At 45.9% G+C, this 20,958-nt stretch overlaps 1 protein-coding gene across 1 annotated transcript in view; it reads left to right on the forward strand.

Annotated features, from left to right (window-relative positions):
- Window positions 1-1,516: 1,516 nt before the first annotated feature.
- Window positions 1,517-20,958, forward strand: part of zmat4a (zinc finger, matrin-type 4a) — a gene marked incomplete at both ends in the record, with an annotated part of 140,319 nt that continues 120,877 nt past the window's right edge. The window contains 2 exon segments of the mRNA XM_083912930.1: window positions 1,517-1,621; window positions 1,624-1,734. Of these exon segments, the coding sequence (XP_083769056.1) occupies window positions 1,517-1,621; window positions 1,624-1,734 (216 nt within the window).

The following is a 20,958-nucleotide window of genomic DNA, read 5'->3' on the forward strand; positions in this document are numbered from 1 at the left end:
GAGGCTTCCGCGGATGAGATGAGCAGCTATGGTGCAAGTCGCTCACTAACTCTTTGTTCTCTTGGATCCTTCTGTTCAATATGGACCGGGCTCCTGAAATTGGGCCTTTGATCCGTAAATTCACGTTAAACACAAAGGGAAAATCTCCTTTACCCACATGTTGTTTCCTTTCTGAGCTTTGCCTCCACGCTGTTAGCACGTCACACGCTTCAGTCATCTGATTGGTGGATTTGGCCCGTATGTTGGTGACAGACAGATGGTTTATCCAATCAGAAACCAGGATTTTCACCCCTTCCCAAAAGATCTCCAAGCACCCAGATGGAAATGCTGAGCAAATGAGAATCAATCCATCCGGCAGAGTCAGGGTACCCGTACATATAATAACATGTTAACACTGAGCAACAACAACAACCACACAATTGCACAAATCCTTTGCGTTGAAAGGAGCCAGTTGAGGTGGTTCAGGATCATCTGGTAAGGATGAACCCTGGGCGCCTCCCTAGGGAGGTGTTCCAGGCACGTCCAGCTGGGAGGAGGCCTCGGGGAAGACCCAGGACCAGGTGGAGAGATTAGATCTCCACACTGGCCTGGGAACGCCTCAGGATCCCCCAGTTAGAGCTGGTTAATGTGGCCCGGGAAAGGGAAGTTTGGGGTCCCCTGCTAAAGCTGCTGCCCCCGAGACCCGACCCCGGATAAGCGGATGAAGATGAGATGAGATGAGACAATTGCATGAAACCTGCATAGATGAAGCTATGATACAACAATGTACAACACTAAAAACAAACAAACAAACACTAAAAACAAACAAACAAACACTAAAACGACAAAAAACAAACTATGACAGAACAGAACAAACCCCAGGGTCTTCCATTTTTAAATAATATGCCTAAAAGATGATGAAGATGATGATGATGATGATGATGATGATGATAATAATAATAATAATAATAATAATGGCTTATTGGGCGGCAGTAGCTCAGTCCATAGGTGACTTGGCTGGGAACCGTAGGGTCGCTGGTTCAAGTCCCTGTATGGAGCGTGGGCTGGTGTCTGGAGAGGTGCCAGTTCATCTCCTGGGCACTGCCGAGGTGCTGTTGAGCAAGGCACCGAACCCCCAACTGCTCGGGGCGCTGGTCACTGGCAGCCCCCTCGCTCTAACATCTCTCCTTAACTGCATGTATACAGGTCCTGTGTGTGTATTTCAGGCCTGTGTGTGTAACATGATTAATAATAAGAGTGAAAAAATTAAATTCAATTTCCCCGTTGCGGGACTAATAAAGTAATTCTTCTTCTTCTACTAATAATAATAATGGCTTATGATGGTGGGCTGCTCATAATAAAGCCTCTGCATTCAAACAAACAAACAAACAAACAGAGGGGCCCATGTGGTCCTCCCGGGTCCTCGCTCCGGGTCCTCGCTGCCCCCTCTGTGTGAGTGGTTCGGGTGCAGCCCAGATGACAGGAGCCGATGTGAGCCCCCCCTTCCTGCTCTGCCTCGAGCGAGTCGACGCGGCTGATGAGCGCCGCGCGGCCAATGGGAGCGCAGCGGGGCGGAGAGCAGCGGCAGATTGTACTACAGTGTAGTACCGCCGTCAACAGGAGACGCGTCTGCCGCTCTGTCTGCCGCTACTCAGCATCTCCCGGTTCATGGATTACACAGTTTCCCTCCAAGTGCAACATCAGCTCACGGTGTACCCGACACACTTCTACCAGGGCTACAGCGTGGAGTTACAGGTACATCCCGTCTCCATTGCACAGTTTTGCCTGTCCCGTGTCCTCTTTCCCTCCCGTATGCTGTCCGTGCCCGCGGTGAGGATGGGAGGCGTGCACGGAGGAGTGAGTGTGACTTTGTGGAGATGCTTTGCTGCGGGGGGGAGAGAAGACACGGCCGCTCGTGTTGCGTTGCATGCTGATTTATTTAGCTTTTCTCTCACCGAGATTCTTGTTGCGCGTCGCCGGGAGATGGAGCGGTGGCTGCACGCTGCGCGGTGCGGCTGCGGTGCGGTGCGGTGCCCGTGGAGGGGGGTTAAAAGTAAGCGGAGCAGCCCGGTGCTCCTGAACAGGTCCTGCATGCTGGAGGGTGGCGGGTCTGTTAAGGGGGTTCTGGCGGGACCTCCATCCCAGGGGATGCTTCAGGCTATGACTGAGACCGACCTGTGTCTTCCAATCAGACTTTCACCAATACAGCATGCATGCAGTGCAGTGCAGTGCTGTTAAAACTCCCGCATCCACAGGCAGGAGCATCTGCACAGCTGCTTCCAGTTTTCTCTTTCAGAGTTTCAGAATAAGGTCAATTGTGCAGCCTGGCTTTTTTTAAATTTCTGTTGGGGACAAACGGTGAGGAGTGAAAATGCAGGAGAACGGCTGGTCGATGCTTCAAGGTGACATTTAAAGTGGATTTGAAGCAGAGGTGTAGAGGAAGCACCCAGCACACTCATCACCTCTCTGGTTAGAGCTCGTGTCCATAGTGCATCCACTGACACAGTGCGTCATAGTGTCATGGATAAGAACTTTTCTTTGTTGTTTCCCCCCTTTTATCTGCGGGTGCAGTAGTGGACCGGGTGCCATGTTTACCACCTTCTTATGTGTCATCATTAAGGGTATTAATGGGCTGTCTGTCTGCAGCACACCAGAGGAAGGGACTCTTGATAGATATGTTGCAAACCAATCATGTTAGAAGATGGTGAAAGTTGATCAGTGGTTCCCAAAGTCGAAGAGGACGTCCTCAAATGTCTTGTTTTGTCCACAACTCAGAGATGTTCAGTTCACTGCCACAGAGGAGGAAAGAAACCAGGAAATATTCACATTTAAGAAGCTGAAATCAGAGAATACGGACCCAACGCCATTGGTTCATAATCCAAATAGTCGGCGATTAATTATATAGTTGACAATTAATGGGTTAAATCGTTCATTTTTGCAGCTCCAGATTATTTTCATATATAATATTTATATAATAATCTTAATTTTATCGTCTTGCTACACTGATTAATTGAAGAGACCAAAACGAGATAAAAGCCAAATTTTTAAAAAATGAGTTTGAGCCACTTTGCTGTATTCAGAACCTTTTCACTGCTTCATCAGTGTTTCTGCCAAATCTCTTTATTTCCTTGTTTAAAATGGTCTCAAGATGCAGTTCCTTTCCAAAATGACATAAAACAACCAAAACCACAAAAATACAGACTGAAAATGACTGAAAATGACCACAAATAAATGCAAATCAACTAAAAATCGACGTAAAACCGTCACAAAGGTATGCGAAATGACCACAAATTGACCTAAAGCTATTACAAAGAGAAACAAAATGACACTAAACAACCAAAACCAAACAAATAGTGACTACAAATGACTCAAAATGACCACAAATAAATGCAAATAGACTAAAAATCGACGTAAAAACACAGATAAAAGTGCAAAATAACTCAAAGTGGATGCAAAACTCTCACAAAAGTATACAAAATGACTACAAAGACATAAAGAATGACCATAAATAGTTGTTAAATGACCACAAATTGACCCAAAGTCATTACAAACGACCAAAACCAAACAAATACCGACTGCAAATGACTCAAAAGGTTAAAAAGTTAAAAGTTGAGAGAGTCCCTGTTTAAAATGGTCTCAAGATGCAGTTCCTTTCCAAACCGCGACCAGCGCCAAACCTGTTTTTAGCCTAAATTTGATACGTCCTCTCGACCAATCAGAATTCAGCGAGCGTTCTATGCGATCCAACATGGCGGCGCTCTGAAGCGGGAGAGTTTTTTGTTTCCGTCCGTCCGTTCAACATGTTCAGACTGAGCCATAAAAACCATTTTGACAAGATGAACTGTCTGGGTGAAAAATGTAATTTTCCTGAAAACTATTAAAATGGATTGATAGCGTTTTGGAAAAGAGCGCCTTAATTACTCTGTCGGCTGCTGTGTACATACATCTACTGATGCCTAGTCTGGACACATCATCAGTGATGTTCCTGGATTCACTGGACGTTTCGGGTCTTTCAACTATCATACGCCCTCCTCCAGGTGACCCAGCCGGGGTTGATCGGCTTGTGTCCAGACGGCTAGCTAGCTACCATGACTCCATGGATCTCCTCTTTTGGGCCACAGCCATCTTGAGGCCCTTTCTGCCGCTTGCGACAAAATGGTCCAGAAAAGGGAAAAATGTCTAAAATCCCAGAGAGCCAGAGATTTTCACTCATACAAAATAAACCCATTAAAAACACAACCCTTAAAAATAACTGCAATCATTAATTCAGCATCAACGTATATGCTGATTGACTGTTTGTCTACTGGCTCATGGATGAATCAATGAATATTACTTTAGCTCTAAAACAATAAAACAAAAACATCATAATCAGTCTTTTCTTCTTCCTTGCCATTCAGGACGTCAGTGCACATTTCCCTCTCGCACGGAAGAGCAAACAAAACAGGGAACGCGGCGGTTCCGGTCTTTGCTTTGATGCGTCTCAGGTGGCTTTTTATAAATGAGATGCAGCGTTCGAACGCTTGCTTTGTTTGTCACGCACAGCCCCAATATGTCAGGTTTTGTCCGCCCGGTGGGACGCACACACTCTGTTTTCTAAAACAACAGCTGCAGTTTACAGTTGTTTTCATTCCTGATTAACCTGCTGATTATCTTCATGAGTCATCCGCTAATTGTTCGGTCTATTAAAATGTCAGAAAGTCGTGAAAATGTCAACATCTCAAGTTCCCAGTGTCTTTAAATAGAAGTCTAGTTTTGTCTAAGCAACTGTCCCAAACCCAGAGATATGTAGTTTACTACAAGAACCAGGGAAAGCTATAAACACTCCAATTTGAGGAGCTGGTAATCATCATTTTTGATGACAATTGGACTTCTGTAATGACTCTCATGCTGTGAAGACGGTCCCCAAAGCCTCTCCGTGTTAATTTCACTTAAGAAAAAGTAGCCTAACAGCACCATAACTGTTTTATCGACTAGTTCAGGGAAACCAGACATGCCTTCGAATCACAAGAAAGTTCAATCTGTTCCATACGGTTGCAAGGATAGCATGACCACCACGGGTGCTACCTGCACTCTTCCCCACCACACCAACGTGGCGATGCACCAACCCAAATTGCTGACGTTGAAACTGCACGTACTGACGCTGACAGGTCGGCTTTTTGTTGTTGTCGAGTAGAAATGAACCAGACTCCCCTTTAAGACTCAAGCTGGACAAACTTAAAGAACCAATGCGAGTAGGAAGAATTTGAGAAAGATCGAGGTCGCGGGTACAAGCGGCCGAAATGTGTTTCCTCAGGAGGGGGTCTGGAGTCTCCCTTAGAGAGAGGGGGAGAAGTTCAGCATCCGTGAGGAACTCGGAGTAGAGCCGCTGCTCCTTTGCGTTGAAAGGAGCCAGTTGAGGTGGTTCAGGGTCATCTAGTGAGGATGAACCCTGGGCGCCTCCCTAGGGAGGTGTTCCAGGCACGTCCAGCTGGGAGGAGGCCTCGGGGAAGACCCAGGACTAGGTGGAGAGATTATATCTCCACACTGGCCTGGGAACGCCTCAGGATTCCCCAGTTAGAGCTGGTTAATGTGGCCCGGGAAAGGGAAGTTTGGGGTCCCCTGCTAAAGCTGCTGCCCCCGCGACCCGACCCCGGATAAGCGGATAAAGATCAGATGAGAGATGAGGTATTCCAGAGGGATCCGAGTAAAGACGCCGCTCGGAGTTCATGTCTTTCTTTTTTACAAGTATCTTTGGCAGGAAAATGATCCGAGCCCCGAAGCTGCAGCCCAACCAGCGACCCCGACCTGTGATTATTCACCTACACCGTTACTCAGGGAAAGAGGAGAGCCTTTGTTTTGCCCCGAAGCCAGTTGCGTTACAAGGGTTCCCCAATTCGCATATATCCTGACCTTTCTGCTGATTTAGCCCGTCAATGCGAGAAGTTCACAAGCTTCAAATCCCAGCTTTACAAAGCCGGAGTGAAGTTTCGACACCTGTTCCCAAAACGTCTTGTCAACTTCTTCCATGGAGCGCAGTGCAAGCTCACAATGGCGGCTTCGCTTCTTCAAATAGGTCCTAAAAATGGCAATCAATTATTAAAATCATTGATTAATTTCCTCCTGATTGACTCATGGAGAATAGTTTCCTAAAGATGGTAGGAGATGAGGTTTCTCAAGGAATGGAGCGTCTCAAAATGTCAAACTGACTCCAAATTGTGTGCGATCAGCAGATATATAAAGAAGTGCATTTGCAAAGCTCCGTAAATACTTGACAATCTGCATCCTCAGTACAGTCGGTGTCACTTTGTTCAAACAGTAGATCTATCATTTTGAAACAGGAGCCCTCATTTTCTCCTGCAGCACCAGTTCATCACTTCCTTAGGATCTAGATATGGTCGATGTGTTTTATGCTGCAGCTTCTGGAGTGATGATAAAGAGAGAAATACGGCATTTCACCAAGCGGGCGCTCTGACCTCTATCTCAACCTGCATCTCTCATGTCAAAGTTTGACTCTTTCCCCTGAGAAGCTGCACGATACCATCACCATTTCCTCCTGTGAACCACAAGATGGCTCCGTCTCGGCACCGCAGAAGCTATCTTTAAGGACGTACTCACACTGTCCTTCCGCACTGCGACCCGGGCTTTAGGGTACTTGTCCCCCCTCCCTCGTCCCTCGTCCCCCGCGCCCCAGCCCCGTTTCTACTCACACTACCTGGGCCTCGGCCAATGCTTCTTGCTGTCCATACGCCATCACGCCGTAACACGTCACACGCATTGATCGCGTGTGTGTGGCTTTGTTTCCAAATCTTTCCGTAGACCTCAGAGTTTTTGTGCGTCTTGTCGACTGTTTTTGAATATTTTCATCGACCAAATCTGCAGTAAACACTCCACCTCCGCATCACATCAACGCGAACCTTTCACCGTCATTGTTGTTAAATGTCCGCGCATGGTCCCTCCTTCTATTTACATGTCCGAACAGGCGCACATAACGCTACTGCCGTAGGGCTCGTGCTCATGCTCGTACACGTGCACACGCTCGTGGTCGTACATGTGCAAACGGCTCTGCTAAAGCGTGGACGGCCAGCTGGCCGCAGTTATGCGCGGAACGGGTGCACTCACACTGCTTAAAGGTACTATGCTTTAGCTGAAAAACCGGTTTTGGCCCCGGCCAGAAGGACAGTGTGAGTGCGCTTTAAATGTTCGCGTGTCACAATCCCGTCTCTGTCACTTCGCCTCTCTTTTTAGAAACAGAAAGTTTTGCACGAAGCAGCAACGTGTTACCAACAGCCTCTTATAGTGAGGCTCCTTCATCGACCCTCTCCTTAATATCCCAGTGATTCTCCTGCATCTGCTCAGGCCCTCCAGTCATCATTTCTATTTTCGAAAAACTTCAAGAGGGGGGAAAAAACACTTCCATTATTCCCCACCCGGCTGTCTGTAATTTACGCTGCCTATAAATAAAAGACTTTGAAGCTCAGCGCTTCGATGTCATCAATAATTGTTTGCTTTGGTGAAGTTAAAATTGTCTCGCTTCTTTGTTGCTCTCCGTAGCCGCCTTGCAGCAGTTGCTCACGCTTCTATCTCCAGTGTTTCTTTCATTAAAGGTCAACTGAGATGAGGCTGAGGTTTTTTTTTTATACGGAGCGCACAAAGAAACAAAAGAGCCACAATCATCTCAGCCGAGCGTGTTGATTTTTCACAGGGTGTAGACTTTGTTTTGAAGCGAACTACAAAGCAACACAGAGGGAAATGAGTGTTTTTTAAAAAGGTGATGGATCTATTCCTCCGGTTTTTCATAACAGCAGCGCAGCAAATACACTTAAAAGGGTCCAGACTTGCCCTGGATCTGCAGAATAATATGTATCTTTCTTTAAAACTAACATAAGCCCGTGAATGTTCTCATTTGTTCCAGGTCGTCGTCGTTATCCCCAAAGCAATTTCAGTCAATAGCAGCTGGACTCGGTTATTTGTCCAGGAAGACGTTTCACCTCTCATCTCAATTGCTTTGGGGATGAAACAAAAAAAAATGTCCATAGTTATTGAAAGTGATACTAAGGGCGCACTCACACTGTCCTTCCGCACCGTGCCCCGGGCTTTAGGGTCCTTGTCCCCCCGCCCCAGGCCCGTTTGTACTCACACTACCTGGGCCTCGGAGAATGCTTCTTGCTGCCTATACGTCATCACGCCGTAACACGTCACACGCATTGATGACGTCATGGCGATGCGTGGCTTTGTTTCCAAATCTTTCCATAGACCTCAGAGTTTTTGTGCGTCTTGTCGACTGTTTTTGAATCTTTTCATCGACCAAATCTGCAGTAAACACTCCACCTCCGCATCACACCAACGTGAACCTTTCACCGCCATTGTTGTTGTTCTTAAATGTCCGCGCATGGTCCCTCCTTCTTTTTTCTATGTCCCAACAGGCGCACATAAATGCATGGATGAATTCGTTTTTTTACGAACGCACTTACAAGGTCTGTTATTACACAGCCCTTCACATGATCGGCTTTTTGCGCTGGGCTCACCGCGAGGTTTGGTGCAGAGATCCATTCGTTCATTCATTCATCTTCAACCGCTTGTCCCTGTCGGGGTCGCGGGGGGCTGGAGCCGATCCCAGCTGACATCCTGCGTGAGGCGGTGTCCACCCTGGACAGGACGCCAGTTTATCAGGGCACATTGAGACGAACAGAGACAGACAACCATTCACACCTACGGGTGATTTAGAGTCATCAATGAACCGAACACCTGCACGTCTTTGGACTGTGGGAGGAAACCGGAGAACCCGGAGAAAACCCACGCAGACATGGGGAGAACATGCAAACTCCACACAGAAGGGCCCCAGCAGGGATGCAAACCAGGAGCCTTTGTATTATTATATTTTAATTATATTATTTATTGTATTATTATACTTAGTATTATTATTAAACTGCCAATTCACAAACCCGGTGTGATGCTTCTAAACCTCCATCATTGCGTTGACCTCCGAGATCGTGATACGACTTTAATGTAACGTTCAATAGTTTTGGGAAAAGTTTTCCCTCCTTGATGTCGCTCTCTGGTTGCCTAGGTAACGTAAAAGTCACACTCAAACCTTCTCTCTCATTGCGCTTTTGAAAGGTCAGCGGCAACGAGGTCAAAGTTCAAGTGATTTGAACTTTGAACGCAGCGGCAGAGAGGCAAATCTGAGCGGTGCGCGCTGCTACATTGGACGCTGCCGCCTCTTCCATAGGAAATGAATGGAACAGCCGGCGCAAAACGCTTTTACCGCGATGTGTGTCATGTGTACGGCCATGAGTGGTTGAAGTTGACACAGCGGATGCAGAGGTATCAGCTCAATCCAAATCCACCCTCTGGACTTTCAAACTTTGATCCAACACGCCTGAAGTGCTGCTCACCATGATCACATCAAGGCTTTTGAGGATGCCAGGAGGATAGAGAGGCGGTGTGTGAGACACGGCTTAAAAGCTCACTCGTTGCCATGGAAATGAAAGCAAGTTCTAATTTCATTGTCTTATCTGGATAGAAACCGACCCTGCTGGTCCAATTTTGCAGATTATAGCCTAACCAAACAATCACTCGTCTGCAGATTGGTTGTTCTGCTTTGTTACTTTTACATCTCCGCAATTACACCGGGTAACCACGGTCTGCGCTCGGGCCAGCTCTCCACAGAGCGTCCGTTGCAGACGTAATAAGACGTGGATCTGGACACTCGAGGCATGTGCCTGTTGAATCTGTGAGTCTGCAAGTGTGGGGAAGTCCAGACAGCTTTGGCTGGTATCAGTGGTGTCTCATTCATTTGGATCGGACCGACATAACTAATGCATACTAGATATAGTTTCTTTGTCAGTGTTATTGTAAAATAGTGTTTCTGATATGTTACATTCATTCAGTCACAACCTCGTGTAACATTCAAGCAAGTTTCAAGCAGTGAGAGTTTGAAGTTGGGAAAAATAAAGCAGAAAACTCCATGTTGAGGAATCTGTATTTAGGAGATTTCACTCTTATTATTAATCATGTTACACACACAGGCCTGAAATACACACACATGCACAGACAGGACCTATATACATGCAATTAAGGAGAGATGTTCGAGCGAGGGGGCTGCCAGTGACCAGTGCCCCGAGCAGTTGGGGGTTCGGTGCATTGCTTAACAGCACCTCAGCAGTGCCCAGGAGATGAACTGGCACCTCTCCAGCCAACAGTCCACGCTCCATACATGGTCCAGGGACGTGAACCAGCGACCCTACGGTTCCCAGCCAAGTCACCTATGGACTGAGCTACTGCCGCCCCCAAAAAAGAAGAACCAGGCACTGCTGGGATTTGGACCCAGGACCTCCTGTTTACTAGACAGGCACTTTGACCAACTAAGCCACAGTGCATGAATTTGGAGAGGAAAAGAGTTGATTTGGTCTCCAAGGTTTAAGATAAACAATAAAGCAAAGCATACTATTCACCTTCATGACCGAAAGAACAGGGTCGCAGGTACAAATTGAATTAAATTGAACTGAATGGGGCTTTAGGCTGATGGGGTCACCTGCGACTCAACTTGTCAAGTTGCCAGCCGCTGGTCCTAGAAGGTAATGCACCACTAAATGCCAGTTGTATTGTAGCAAAGCTTGCTGGTCAAGTCAATGAAGAGGGAGTATCATAATCAGGAACAAAGCAGTGAATAAGAGAAACAAAACATTATTTCATGGGCTCTACAAAAGCCAACCTCTTTCAAGCGAGCGTGGACGGCCCGCTGTCCGCAGTTATGCGCGGAGCGGTTGCACTCACTGCAGCTTTAGCTGAAAAAACGGTTTTGGCCCGTTACAGAAGGACAAACGTTGCCTGTTGTATCTTTACTGATCACCAACAGCAATAATTCCCCCAAAAAGTCATCGAACACCTTATGACCTTTAAGTGACGCTCCACACATTGAGGCAATGCTACCAAGAACTAACTGCACTGCTCAATGGTTCGTTTTAGCTACAGGAGGACATAGATGATTTTGTATGCCCTGAGTGGCTGTGGCTGCACCCAGAGAGTCTTTTAAATCTTAGAAAGACTCGATATATGGATCTGCACACTTAACCTGACAGTGAAGTGCTTTTGTGAGTGAGACTTAGTGAGAAAGAGGAAAGAGAAAGAACGTCCGGGCTAAACTCTAAGGGCGCACTCACACTGTCCTTCCGCACCGCGACCCGTGCTTTAGGGTACTTGTCCCCCCTCCCTCTCCCCCCGCGCCCCAGCCCCGTTTGTACTCACACTACCTGGGCCTCGGCCAATGCTTCTTGCTGTCAATACGTCATCACGCCGTAACACGTCACACGCATTGATCGCGTGTGTGTGTGGCTTTGTTTACAAATCTTTCCGTAGACCTCGGAGTTTTTGTGCGTCTTGTCGACTGTTTTTGAATCTTTTCATCGACCAAATCTGCAGTAAACACTCCACCTCCGCATCACACCAACGTGAACCTTTCGCCGCCATTGTTGTTGTTGTTAAATATCCGTGCATGGTCCGTCCTTCTATTTTCTATGTCCGAACAGGCGGACATAACGCTACTGCCGAAGGGCTCGTGCTCGTACACGTGCGCACGCTCGTGCTCGTACATGTGCAAACGGCTCCGCTAAAGCCCACCTCTTTCAAGCGGACGGCCAGCTGTCCGCAGTTATGCGCGGAACGGTTGCACTCACACTGCTTAAAGGTACTAGGCTTTAGCTGAAAAAACTGTTTTGGCCCGGGACAGAAGGACAGTGTGAGTGCGCCCTAAGAGCTACCGGAAATTACAGTCTCATGCAACAGGTGTGCGCTGTGATGTTCCACCTGATGATTTGAACTTGAATCATCCAGCGCTGGAAAAAACATAATCTCGTTAGGCTGACCAGTGTCACAATTTAACTGTCACACCGACTCAACGTTTGCCCTAAATGTCAGCTCTGGCTGAACACCAAGCTGATTATATTACAGAAGTGCAGGCAGTCTGCCCAGTGCGCGTGTTAATGTTTTCACTCAGCAGATCTGTGGACGGCGCTCAGGTCACGCTGCATGGGAATAGGCCACTTAGCAGCAAACACAAAGTAACTGCTCATTGTTTTGACCTCAAGGCATGGCATTACATTTTGGCTTGCCTTAGCCTATCCAAAGCCAGAGCGGCAGAGTGATAGAGACAGAACGGTAGGCAGACCGGTGCACACGGCCCTGCTATGTGAGTGTGCAGCCCCCGCTCATCCATTTTAGCTACTTTTCCCTCCCCCAAGGAGCAATGTTGAAGTCTCTCACTGTCCCCGGAGCACCAGCTGGACAAAATGCTGCTGATGATAGAGGTAACAGTTTCCACGGACCTTACAGGTCACAGCGAGCGCAGGGAGGCCAGACAGCTGCTCTAATGCTTATAGCTGCAGCTTTTCCTTTACTTCCTACTCAATCACCAACCAGCAGGTAGCCTCGTTTATGTTGAAGATAACATTTTCTTAGCTGTGTTTATGAAGACATGCTAATACTGAACTGTAAAGTGTAGTAATAGACTGATACATCATGATTCCAGCGACGCGGCCGCCTCCAAATTTATAATGCCTGTATATACTGTATATACTGTATATATGCGTCAATTAGTCGACTAATCGCTCTGGTCGACCAAGAAGATCCTTGGTCGTGGGCAGCCCTTACTGTAGGTGCAGAGGTGATGACACATCCTTCAATTAGTCGTCATATTCTGGTGACAATGTGATTCAACATGCATGGTCTTGTATCGTTGTTGTATCGAAGTTGTATCACCTTCATTTGTGTAGCATAGGCTGTGTGGTTATTGAAATGTCAGTGTAGACGGGATAAATAATTAAATCGACTGTATGTCGCCTGCTTCGTTGAGGCAGTTTTAGGGCGCACTCACACTGTCCGTCCGTCCCGTGCCCCGTGCTTTAGGGTCCTTGTCCCCCCTCCAGGCCCGTTTGTACTCACACTACCTGGGCCTCGGAGAATGCTTCTTGCTGCCTATACATCATCATGCCGTAACACGTCACACGCATTGATGACGTCATGACGATGCGTGGCTTTGTTTCCAGATCTTTCCGTAGACCTCGGAGTTTTTGTGCGTCTTGTCGACTGTTTTTGAATCTTTTCATCGACCAAATCTGCAGTAAACACTCCACCTCCACATCACACCAACGTGAACCTTTCGCCGCCATTGTTTTAAATGTCCGCGCATGGTTCCTCCTTCTATTTTCTATGTCCCAACAGGCGCACAGGAAATGACCTCAGAACCGCCGTAGGCCTCATGCTCGTGCTCGTACATGTGCAAACGTGCTTTACAAAAGCCCACCTCTCCCAAACGGGACGTTGCCGGCAAGCGTGCTGCTCTTAGGAGCTGTACGGTTGCACTCACACTGGTCAAACAAACCAGACTTTACCTGTATAAATCTGTTTGGGCACGGTACGGATGGACAGTGTGAGTGCGCCCTTAGGCACAACCTCCTTGTATTCCACTCAGGATTCAGGACTCGGGAGTATTTGGTACTCAGCGCTATAGGCAGGGTGCGACTTTTAGATGGTATCTCTTTCAGCCTGAGGATTCTTGCCTACAGTGGGGTTTAACATTAATATCTGGCCCCAGAGAGCTGCACTGGAGGCTCTCCAAAATTCATGACCGCCATGGTCCCATTTTTCCTTATCATCGTTCACTGTCAGCAACAGGTCAGCAAAGATAACAACCATTCATTTTAAAAGCACAATTCTTGCCATTGTATCCCATCAGTGATTGATTCTTTCTGCTGTGGTTGGCATTTAAAACTCATCTGTTTCACTCGCAAAGTCCCGTCAAAATGAGAAAAAAATAAAGGCGGAGTGGAGAGGATTATGGAGAATATGAATAAATCATGGGCGATGAGGACCATGACCTCTGACAACTTAATCATCAACGCCTGTGTATTGCAAATTTACTTTGGACGCTTTAATTCGCCGCACATCAGCACTCTGACAGAAGTGGAGGATCTAGTGATTTTAGAGATATACATGAGCATCTAAGGTTTCTTTTACCTTTCAAATACACTTTCTCTTTCACCGGCAGGTTTTTCAGAACTGACTAAGCTGGAAAATCTTCTCTAACACCGTTTCTGCAGAGAAATTAACTCTTAAGCAGCTAAGAACAGCAGTGGGGTGAGCAGCTATTAACCCTCCTGTTCCCCTCAAATGTGACCAACAGCGTTTATCATCGGGGCCAGTGTGGAGATCTAATCTGTCCACCTGGTCCTGGGTCTTCCCCGAGGCCTCCTCCCAGCTGGACGTGCCTGGAACACCTCCCTAGGGAGGCGCCCAGGGTTCATCCTTACCAGATGATCCTGAACCACCTCAACTGGCTCCTTTCAACACAAAGGAGCAGCGGCTCTACTCCGAGTTCCTCACGGATGCTGAACTTCTCCCCCTCTCTCTAAGGGAGACTCCAGCCCCCCTCCTGAGGAAACACATTTCGGCCGCTTGTACCCGCGACCTGGTTCTTTGGGTCATGACCCAGCTTTCATGACCACAGGTGAGGGTAGGAACCAAGATTGACCGGTAGATCCAGAGCTTTGTCTTCCTCAGCTCTCTTTTCGTCACAACGATGCGGTAGAGCGACTGCAACACCGCCCCCGCTGCTCCAGTTGTCCTCGTAAAATTAGGAAATATATAGAGAAAAAGAAACGACGTCAAGCGTGTGTTTAGAGATGCGGAACTATGAAAGAGGTCAAATTGACCGCAAGGAGAACGGGAGTGTTAAGGGGGTTTGAGAGAGCGCTTTGATCATTTGCGGTCACACAGTATGTACCACACTGGGACCAAAGGGTAGGATGTCTAGCCCTAACCATTAGCATAACTTAAACTACAGATATGGCCAGATTTTTAAACGTGGCAATTTTAAACATCTGCAAGAGAGTGTCTTGTTGAATCATATCACTGTACTATTTTTTCCCCTGACCTTCATAATTTTTCTCAGATAAAAGGTCAACTGTTCAGTAGGAGGGCTGTACATCTGCTGTTTCCCAACGCTGTTGTTGACAGGTCCTCATGATGAATGGTGGTAAATGGTAAATGGACTTCCCGCTACATCTGCCTGACATTCACCACACTGGTGTCCCGTCCCAGATGTCCCTGCTGCTCACTCCCGAGTGGTAATTGCACGGCCAAATCATTACCATGCTCTCTTATCAACTGGCCACTGAACTCTTTGAAGCCAATGGTTCAAAAGTGAAATCAAATAAGAATGGTAAATGGACTTATACAGCGCATTTCTAGTCTTCTGACTACCGTAATTTCCGGACTATAAGCCGCTACTTTTTTCCCTCGTTCTGGTCCTTGCGGCGTATACAACGGTGCGGCTTTTCTACGGCTTACGGTAACCAGGGGCGCGCACTACCGAGGATGCGCGAGACCGAGGCAGACATCTGGCGCCAGGTAACGAGAGCAAAATAAAGAGTAGGAGAGCGTCAGCGACAGTTTGCGCGAAGGAAGTGTTCATGCAAACACCTTTAACATGGAAAACAAACGGAGAAGTGCATATGATGCTGCTTTTAAGTTAAAGGCAATCGATCTGGTTGTCAAAGAAGGAAATAGAGCTGCTGCACGTACCTGGCTGGTTATTTTGATAACGTAAACGGCCGCGGGACTGCACTTTTACTGCCGTGTTACAGGCGAGCACTTTGTATTACTTTGCACCGTTGTATTATTTGTACTCTGCACGAATGCTGTTCGCCATGTCAAAGATGTGAAAGTTTGATTGAATGATTGAAAGATTTATTGTTAATAAATCTGACGCTTTGCGTTCCCAAACAGTCATCTCTGTCCCGACAATCCCCTCCGTGGTAGCAGGAACCCCTATATACTACGGTAATTACACATCAAAACGCCTGCGGTTTATAGTCGGGTGCGGCTTTTATATGGAGCAATCTGTACTTTCCCCTAAATTCAGCTGGTGCGGCTTATAGTCAGGTGCGCTTTATAGTCCGGAAATTACGGTACTCAAGGTGCTTTCACACAACTTGTCACATTCACCCGTTCACACAGACATTCACACTGATGGCAGTGGACACCTACAGACCATCTAATGTAACCATTCACACCACATTCGCACACCCATGCGCAGCACGCGGATCAATTCAGGTTTCAGTGCCTTGCCCAAGGACACTTCCACATGCAGACCGGGTTGGGGATCGAACCGCCCATCTCTCGAATGGAGGACGACCCACTCTGGCACTGAGCCGCAGCCGCCCAAGGTGGTGGAAAAGTCAGTCTGAAAGTCACTTTGTTTTATCCCTTATTCAAAAAACATTGGAGTCTGAATGTGGGGCTTTGTTGCGTCTCCGCCCCTTAATTTCCTGTAAATGAACAACAACCAAACGTTTAAATGAGTTAAAGCCTCGGCTAGTCAGTTAGCACACGTCTGCACATCACATCGGTCTTATCAACTAACTACTTTTCACAAATGTTTGCAAACAGTTTTATGTTCATGTTTTAACATCAACTACCTGTAAAAATGACTGCGTTTGCTGTTAGTAATTAGGTGTGTGAGTGCATACGTGTGCGTGTGTGTGTGTGTGTGGCCTGGTGCCAGTGTGTGCTTTCTCTGCGTATGAATTTTAAATTGTTGCACTTTGACCAATGGTTGTACTGTATTCTGTATGTGGGTTATAGAAATGGCATTTCAAAATGTTCCAAATTTGCTAAGAAAGAAGTTCATGTCTAAGTAAATGGCATCTAATTTCACTGGTATTGGCACAGACTATTGAATTTTTGGTATTGTGACATCTCTCGCACCAAAACACGTGTGCATCGAGTCAGATGAGTCTCACCCGCACACCGACACCGCAAGCACAGCCAGGAGTTGAGGTGTCGGTCGGTAGCAGAGCAGACAGCTAGTGGCTATCGATATTGGGATTTGCTCTGTTTTGGAGTCGGCCTCGAGTGGCCGTTTAATGAACTGCAGTTTTTGGCACCTTATTGGCTTCATTTCTCAGACCTGGAGGTTGCTGCTTGGTGTAGACACGTTCAATGTTGCTGATATAAATTTTAAAAATCCCCAGGTCCGACTGCCTCACATTAGGAGCTATCCATCGGAGAACTCTTTTTTTGTGACGCACCTGTAATAAACTAATGCTAGCAGAGCTGTGTCAGCTGTAGTAGCCTATTGTTCAGTAACAACTAGTCAACAACAAGATATGAAGATATTGTGTGCCACTGGATATCACTTTTAAATGCAAGGGTGGGCTTGTTAAACAGAGAGCTGCAGACGGCAGGCTGTTGTGAGAACCATGGGACCTCCAACCTTGGACTTTGCCATGCCGTCCTGTGAAAACCATCTTCAGTTTTTTGTTGTTAGCTGGGACCGGAAAGGTCAAAACTTGCTCGTTTTTGTTACCGCAAAGAAATGCTATTATAACCCCTATGGTTTCAGATTATCAGATTTAACTCTTAAGTCTCTGAAGTCATGCATAGTGCTAACCGTCACCTATAACTAACACTGGCCCAGATCTTTAAGCGTTGTGAGAAATCTGCAGACTATGGGCCTTTTTTTAGGACCTCGTCATGACACGTGCTGCGTCGAGCGCTTCAGCAGTTCTTTGTGACAGCAGCTCAAAAGCTACGGCTGCCCGGCACTTCTCTCTCAAGCTGATATGCCTAATGTGTGGAGCAGCTTTGATTAACTACCTGTTTTATTACTTGTAATACTGCATATGGAATGAATGGCCGACCTCTGATTTATGACTTACCACTATCATGCATGTGTAGCCATCATTCTCCATTAAACAGGCCTACACTTCATTGTTGAAGGTTGCTCTATTATGGGGATTGAGGAGCACTCTGCTTCATTATTTTGCAGATGGGTTATTTAAAAAATTAAAAAAAGCTGGAGTGCAGGACTTAGATATAAATAAACGTCTGTTAAATCCAAGCCCACAATACACTTTATTGTGAGGCCTGTTGTGCCAGGAGAAGCTCTCTGTGCCTGTGGTGACGTTCCTGCCAGTCAGCTGTTAATGCGTACAACCACTGTAAGCTTTAAAATATATTTATTAACTTTAAAAAAGCGTTTTATTTTAACCTTTAGTACCCCTGTCATGTTATATGACGTATAGATATAGAATAATAGGCTTAAGTTGTAAGGTGTTATACAGTAAATGTGTTTCGTAATTGTCCGAACAAAGTTGGTAAAAAAATCTAAATCCAAAAAAGGAAGACGGAGCGAGAGCTGAGAAAAGTTTCTTGCGTGGTTTTCAGGTTTCTTTTTAGAATAAGGGCGCACTCACACTGTCCATCACGGGTAAAGTCTAGTTCGTTTGACCAGTAAATCATAACCAAAGTAATCTCAGGACACTTTACAGAGTAGGTAAAGACCACACTCTGTGACTTATTTATGATTTACAGAGACCCAACAATTCCCCCGTAGAGTACGGTGGCAACGCAAACCTTCCCTTTAACGTACACTCCTATCGCAAATGTTGTTCTACATTTGATCCATGCATGTGTTGATATTTGAGTGTTCACAGGAGAGTTGTTACTGCAGGTTTAACGTCTCCGTCCATGATCATTCCTGCCATCACTCTGTAAAAATGATTAAATGAGGATAACTAGGTTACAAGCCGGTGTAGTGGTTAGTACTGTCGCCTCACAGCGAGAAGGTTCCAGGTTGGCATCCCGGCCTGCACCTTTCTGTGTGGAGTTTGCATGTTGTCCCTGTGTCTGCGTGGGTTTTCTCCGGGTTCTCCGGTTTCCTCCCACAGTCCAAAGACGTGCAGGTGTTCGGTTCATTGATGACTCTAAATCACCCGTAGGTGTGAATGGTTGTCTGTCTCTGTTCGTCTCTATGTGTCCTGTGATAGACTGGCGTCCTGTCCAGGGTGCACCCCGCCTCACGCCCGATGCCAGCTGGGATCGGCTCCAGCCCCCCGCGACCCCGACCCCGGGATAAGCGGTTGAAGATGAATGAAATGAAAAAGGTTACAAGCCACGCTGGATATGCAGATAAAACGTTGTCGTGAAAAAAATAGTATTATGCATATATACTGTATATACGTTCTAGATTTTAATAGGACAATCTTTTGATTTTACAAATTTATTCTTAAAATATTGTGTTTTATATAAAAAAGTATGTGTGTATCTTAACTAATCTGTGACTTTACACCAAAATGTCTGTTTCTATCTCACGTCTTGTGCCAGTTTGTTTCAAATCTTTACGTTAATAATTTAAACATCCTGCCTTTTATGTGTCTTCAGCTTCCTAATAATACATTTCATTATGAATTCAAACATCTTTTTATACAGTGTGTAAACCTCATTTCGTTTCCAAATACATGAGGGGCAGTCATTGTCTCCCAGGACTTGCAAGTCAAAAGCAAAAGCTCTGTCTAAGCTGCTGTATAATTTATAGACCTGTTTAATTCTGCTTAGATTAAAGTCTCTTCGCCATGAATCATCAAAAGTCCTCTATCTCCTTAATTCAGTAATGACCAAGTGAAATGGGGGGAGTGCTTTAGGACGACCTGTCATTGGTGGATGGTTACCTTGGATTGTGTGATCCCACCAGGCGTGCTTTTTTCCCTCAAATCAGTTATTTAGGCACATATACGGTATGTAGCCTAGTTATGCTTATTAAAATTAAACTCCTGCGTACAATCCCCTCAGGGTGTTTTTCGGCAAATACACTCATCAAATAAGCCATCGAGACAATTTGTGTTGTGTCACAACTATTAACAGAGATATCCGGGACAGACACTAACAGCCGAATGCTAACAGTGATTAGCTCGGGGCAGCACGGTGAAGGCATTCAAAGGTCTTTTTTAACCACTAATGCTGCTCAAAATAACAGCAAACCTCTGCAGCAGCATGAGAAGAGTCCCTACACAGAAAACAAAGCAGCAACAGCGTAGTTAGTGAACCCAGAGTTTATTAAAAGAGTGTTTTGAAAGACTTACCTACTGGGCCCTGTACCAGCTCCTCTCATAGTAAAGTCCATTTAGGTCGATTAGCAAAGTCAATCCAAAAGAAAGGAGCCCGTTGTTGCTCCGTTTTAATAGTTCATACACGAGAAAAGAAACTGTCTTGATGGCTTATTTAAGTGTAAGTGCAAAAAACAGTCGCTAGGAGCCGAATGCTGTCTGAGTCCCTACACAGAAAACAAAGCACCAATGGGCTCCTTCCTTTAGGATTGACTTTGGTAATGGACTTGAATGGACTTTACTATGAGAGGAGCTGGTACAGGGGCCAGTTGGTAAGTCTTTAAAACACTCTTTTAACCCTCCTGTTCTCCTAAGGGTCAATTTGACCCCATTTAATGTTTAACATCTCTAAATAACGACGTCTTTTTTTGTTTTTTTGCTTTATATTTATGACTTTTCCTCATTTTATGGGGACGACTCATAAAAACCTAAAATTATCATGATTATATATATTTTTTTATTGTTCTTATCGTACATGTACTTGTCTCATCGCTGTTCCTTTGGGTCAGTTTGATCATCTGGATGATTTAATCATTATTATTATTGTTTATTTTACATTTCAAATATTATATGAGGTCAAATTCATGCTGCTGTCCTTGATAATGGACGTTACTTTCATTCCAGATGTTACAAATAACACAAAATAGCACTTAAAATAACAGACTTACTTTAAAACACACACACAGAAATCCCTCCATGCAGTTTAACATCAGTGATATTTTTCATTCTGTTAAATAAAAACATAAAGAACCCGACTTCACTTGAGTCACAACTTGATTAGGATCATTTTTGAGATGTTTGAATTGCTACGGTCAATTTGACCCCAAGAATAAATGATGTTAATGAAATTTGAGGGCAACAGGAGGGTTAATAAACTCCGGGTTCACTAACTACGTTGTTGGTGCTTCGGTTAATGTGTAAGGACTCTTCTCCTGCTGCTGCAGAGGTTTGGTGTTATCATGAGCAGCATTAGTGGTTAAAAAAGACCTTTGAATGCCTTCACCGTGCTGCCCTGAGCTAATCAGTGTTGTAGCCGTGTTCGGCTGTTAGCGACTCT

The sequence above is a fragment of the Echiichthys vipera genome (assembly GCF_963691815.1).
Source record: "Echiichthys vipera genome assembly, chromosome: 4".
NCBI lineage: Eukaryota > Metazoa > Chordata > Actinopteri > Perciformes > Trachinidae > Echiichthys > Echiichthys vipera.